The sequence below is a fragment of the Montipora foliosa genome, chromosome 9, assembly GCF_036669935.1.
Source record: "Montipora foliosa isolate CH-2021 chromosome 9, ASM3666993v2, whole genome shotgun sequence".
NCBI classification, from domain to species: domain Eukaryota; kingdom Metazoa; phylum Cnidaria; class Anthozoa; order Scleractinia; family Acroporidae; genus Montipora; species Montipora foliosa.
In genome coordinates, this window is record NC_090877.1 from 17,581,512 (window position 1) to 17,586,511 (window position 5,000).

The following is a 5,000-nucleotide window of genomic DNA, read 5'->3' on the forward strand; positions in this document are numbered from 1 at the left end:
TGGACAAAACACAATGTCTGGTCATTATCCTGCCAATGTTACCAACTACAGGCCCGGTAGAGATAACTTGACCTGTGAAGGAAGACAACTCTCTCGCGGAAACTTTGAAACCGGCTTCAATAATATGATCAACTGAGTTAATGATCTTAACAATTCTCCTTTCTACAATTTTAAAAGTACCTAATGCAGTATTCCAGGTAATACCCAGCCAGTCCAATACTTGGGTGGGTTCCCATACCGATTTATCTTCATTGACAACAAAACCTGCGTTGCACAAATCCGCCCTTACAGCCCGGGCCTTAATGCGACAACTTTCTCTATCCTGAACAATCGCCCAACCATCATCCAAGAAGATGGCTATACAAAGACCCTGTACTCTCCACTACTTTTCTAAAGGCTTCAAAACCGTAGTGAAAACCCAAGGGACAGAGGACAGACCGAACGGGAGCACAGTAAAAACATAAAATATTTCCTTAATGGAATCGGGCGCACGCCATGAAAACCCCAGAAAAGTTTGGTGCTCTTGTGCAATGTCTACATGATGGTAACCACTTTTTAAATCGAAGGAAAACATGAACCCATCCTTTACAAAATAAGACATAGCAATTTTCCAGTCCTCATACTTAACACTTTGCTTAATTAATGACTTATTGACATGGCGCAAATCGAGAATAACCTCTTCTTACCGCATGGTTGTACAGAAACTGACAAAGGATTTACAACAAAAGGCTGCTCATTAACCATACGCACCCGGTCTGAATTAAGAAGCTCAAGAACAGCTTGATCCACAAAATCAGCATAAATTCGAACCGACTTATTATTTTTCAGTTTTACGGAAAACTAATGAATGACAGTCTGTAGCCATTTTCAATAAGAGACAAAATGAAACCCGGAGCACCTATAGATCTCCAGAAAACTAAATTATTCTTCATATTACCCTTAACACGTAATGAATGTCCGCTTTCAAGTTCGTAATCCTGCGTAAACTGATGTACCTGCGCCAAGGCATCATCATTGCTTTGATTGAGCTGATTGGCCTGAGGTTGGCTTGTTGTAGGAGATTCCAGGGAAAGAATTGTAGCTAAGGGGCTGGTAACTTCCCGGCCAGGACAAGGATCGGCAGTCCTTAGCCCAGTGTCCAAATTTGCCACATTTGAAACAGCGGAAGAAGTCGCCAAAAGCGTCTCTACGGCCTGAAAGATAAAGGCAATGACGAAACCTGCAGTAAACGGGAGGTGGGGGGCTTAAAGCAGAAAGATGAATAAACTGTATGGAACCGCAAGCGTGAATGGTACTCAAGAGATAGCGGAGGGTATAAATACTAATAACTGGCCAATCCTGACATACATGAAAAACAGAATGCACAAAAGTGGGTGCGGCAGGTGTGAAATGAAAACACCGCAACTAATTACTTGGAATGCCAGCGGAAAATACATTTACGTTCTAATTCGCTTCGCTTAAACGAACGTAAAACATTTTACCCTTAAATTCCCGTAATGCAAACAAATACTACGAGAAATATTGTAGGATGCGCAAGCGTATCTAAAACACATATGAACATACAAAGTAAAGAGGAGGCTCTTTATCTTAAACCACGAAAAAGCTGATTATCAGCGCCCAAAGCAATTCTTGGTTTCTTTCCACGATCACTGCAGAGTTGTTCTTTTTGGCGTCTCTTGCGACTCGCAGCTTCGCTTGCCTTCTTAAGACGTTTTTCATCTTCGGAGCCGGATGCAAGTTCGTCTGACTCGTACTCGGCTACGACCTGCCAGCCGTCCTTGCTTTTATCAGCGATTTTTATCAGCTTCTGCCGCTTTCGAATACGTTGCCTGCCGTCTTGGAAAAGCTTCTTGATTTGCGACAAATTTGGCTCGATGCTTTCACTCTCGGTTTCAATACTTTCCAAAATGGTATCCAGCTCGGCATTAAGCTCAAATTCTTTCTGGTTCCCTTTGAACTTTAGCTGCACAACTTCTTTATCTAACTTACTTCTATGCTCGATTTGCTTTCCTTTGTCTCCTAATTTTGTCTCAAGAAAATCTTTGAACATGGAAAAGACTTGATAAACAGCTGCTGAGTTGCCTCCACTGTCACCCGAAGACGTTTGGCCTATTTCAGCCGAAACGGACGAACCTTCGCTCTGTATCTGGTCGTTGGGCATCACACGAATAGATGGCCTTAAAGCAGAAAAATGAATAAACTGTATGGAACCGCAAGCGTGAATGGTACTCAAGAGATAGCGGAGGGTATAAATACTAATAACTGGCCAATCCTGACATACATGAAAAACAGAATGCACAAAAGTGGGTGCGGCAGGTGTGAAATGAAAACACCGCAACTAATTACTTGGAATACCAGCGGAAAATACATAAGGCGATGCTTTATCACAAGAGTGGCCACGGCGTCGACCGTTGATAACAAACTGACCCTTACTGGGGTGACCGACCGTAGTTTGACAACCGCAAATTTCTTTAATCCCGTGGGTCTCCCGACATGACTGCATTGTCTCGGTCGTCCAATCACTGTCACGTCTCCTTTGGGTTGACAAAGTTCAAACACATTTGCAAAGCCGGAAAGCATTGAAAGATGCGAGAATGAAAGCCGTAGTCAGACTTTTGCGCATTCATGCCGTTTTTATTATTTAATAGGATGTTGTACGTAGTAGGCTGTTCGCGATCGTAACTGTATTTATCAAGACTTCAAGGAATTAACATTAATTATGCAAATAAACTTTGTTCCCGTAGTTTGTCAAACGCAATTAGATATTAACGTGTGACCTCAATAATGTTCTTAAAATGGAATCCAGGTGATCAAAGTCAGATCACGCATCAGGTGTATGGTATTAGCAATTATTGGATGATTTTAAGTATACAGTGTAAACGATCGATCGTGCAAATTGCTATCGACAAAAGCGCATAACAATCTCCAAGTTCTACTATATAAAAGCCAATTCACTGTTGCCTACAAAATATTTTTCAGATTTCTTAACCAAATTCTCGTGCTTCGTTCTTAGATCATTAAGGAAGGCAGCACGCTGAGTACAGTACCTGGTTGCAAAGGGGTCTAAACTAATCTGGATCCAGCAGCAAATGAAGGTATCGCCTCTGTTCTTGAGACCTGTGTAGTTGAAATTCCCTGAGGAAATCCCACAAGATTTACGAAGAAAGATTACAAACATGAGGTGTGTGGATGAGATGTGTTGGACTTTTAATTCAAAGGTTGTGGGTACGAGTCCCACCGGGGGTGGTACTTATGACTTAATCTTAACCTATTTAAAACTTAAGTGATTGTATCTCATTGGCCAATCACAGGTAACCCAGGCTCGGTATACGAATTATAGACTTTGTATTGGAAAATTAACTCTGATCTCATAAAAGATAAAATAAGCTGTAAATGTAGAAATAAACTTCACTTACCTCTACGTACAGTTGTCCTCGTCTTTTCTGCGCAATCGGAGGGCAAACTGTGTTCGTTTTAGCTGGGTTTGTGGCTTTCGAATTTTTGCGATGTCGTTAGTTGTCATTTCCCCTGATAAAGAGAAGAGAGGCTGGTGACTCGCGGAGATCTCGTCCCACAAATTGCTCTCGCATCAGAAAGCAACGGTCCGAATCGTCATAAAACACCACAGCCTTAAGGCCAGATAAATTTCCTATCACATCAACTCCACAACCGGGACAACACAGCGATTTTTGGCGGATAAAGTCAAAATAATCTTCGGCTTTCTATAATCTTCCCATGCGTTCAGTTAGATGTGTGGCTACGGCCGTTATAGCTTGATGGCGATCATATTACATTGTGCACTCTCATTGGCCAATTGTTTCAAATTGTCCGATGAGAGTGCAAAATGTTTTTGTTAAAATACAGTTACTCGCGACGGGTATCCAAACCGCCTTACTTCAGTACCGTCGGTGACCGTTCTTAGTACTGCTTATAAGTACATACGATGCTCTAACCTACCGTGCTACGGGAGCTATGATAGCTACATGTCGAGTAGATTGTCAACGAACCCTGTGGTAGCTTTCCGTGGGCCCTTCAATTGTTGGATTTGCCTCGTCGAACCTGTGTTTTATATTCCATGGGATTTCTTTAGTTTTTTCCATATATTTTAAAGAACGAAGATTTTAGTCTAAAGATTTTTCACATTTATTATTCCAGTTTTTAAGGACGAATAAATTTTCACGGTCAAGTATTTGTTCATCTCTCCTACTTGATTATGTTTATCGTACATGCACTATCTGGCTGTTTCTGAAATTAACTTTTTAATTTCACACAGAGTTTGTTTCATTGTTTAACCTTATTTTGGGGTTGAGAGTTTGCTTTATTTCTCCCCCTCATTTTACAGACTATTATGATTTTTCCTTAACTCACCATCTATAAGCTGACTAGTGAATGTTTTAGTTAGTGGAGAGGAACCCTCTCTCGTAAGGAGGATTCTTTTATCAACACCATTAAGGAAGCCACAAAGGTTACTACTTTAATTGTCTTTTGATCGTCCTTTCCCACACCCCTTATGATAGTAATTATAATAGTTTTGCAGCATCTCAGGATGAACAAAGCCAAAATGCCCCTCGCCCAAGCATGCCAGTCAAATATTTTTCTTGAACGTTCCGCCAGCGGTTATGCAGCGTAAAGCCCGGCTAGCTCATTCGGTAGAGCATGAGACTCTTAATCTCAGGGTCGTGGGTTCGAGTCTCACGTTGGGCGGTGCACCTTTTATTTTTTGGCTGACTAACCCTCTTGTGCCCTTCTTGCGGAAGTCATCAACTTTGCTTTTCGTATAGCAAAAACTTGAGGGAGTCACGGACTTTAGAATATGACTTAAAAGCAAAAGTGAGAAATCAAACAGACCTAGGCAACAGAAGTAATAACGCTTGCAGTTCGTACTCAATTTCCACAAGTATTCGGATTTTGGTCTGCATTTTTACGTGGAAGTTGGACTACGGTTGAAAGGTCCTTTGTTTGGTTTGGTTTTCTTGAAGTACTAGCCCATTAACGAAGTT

The 5,000-nt window shown here is 41.4% G+C and overlaps 1 protein-coding gene and 1 non-coding gene across 2 annotated transcripts; one reads left to right on the top strand and one right to left on the bottom strand.

Moving 5' to 3' along the window:
* Positions 1-830: 830 nt before the first annotated feature.
* On the bottom strand, positions 831-2,161 carry LOC137971530 (uncharacterized). Its single transcript, XM_068818344.1, has 3 exons — positions 1,872-2,161; positions 1,594-1,747; positions 831-1,193 (listed from the first exon to the last, which is right to left on the bottom strand). The coding sequence occupies exons 1-3, from the start codon at positions 2,159-2,161 to the stop codon at positions 831-833; spliced, it is 807 nt and encodes a 268-aa protein (XP_068674445.1).
* A 2,470-nt stretch (positions 2,162-4,631) lies between these two features.
* On the top strand, positions 4,632-4,704 carry Trnak-cuu (transfer RNA lysine (anticodon CUU)). Its single transcript has one exon. It is a non-coding gene; the product is annotated as a tRNA-Lys (tRNA).
* The last annotated feature ends 296 nt before the right edge of the window (positions 4,705-5,000 follow it).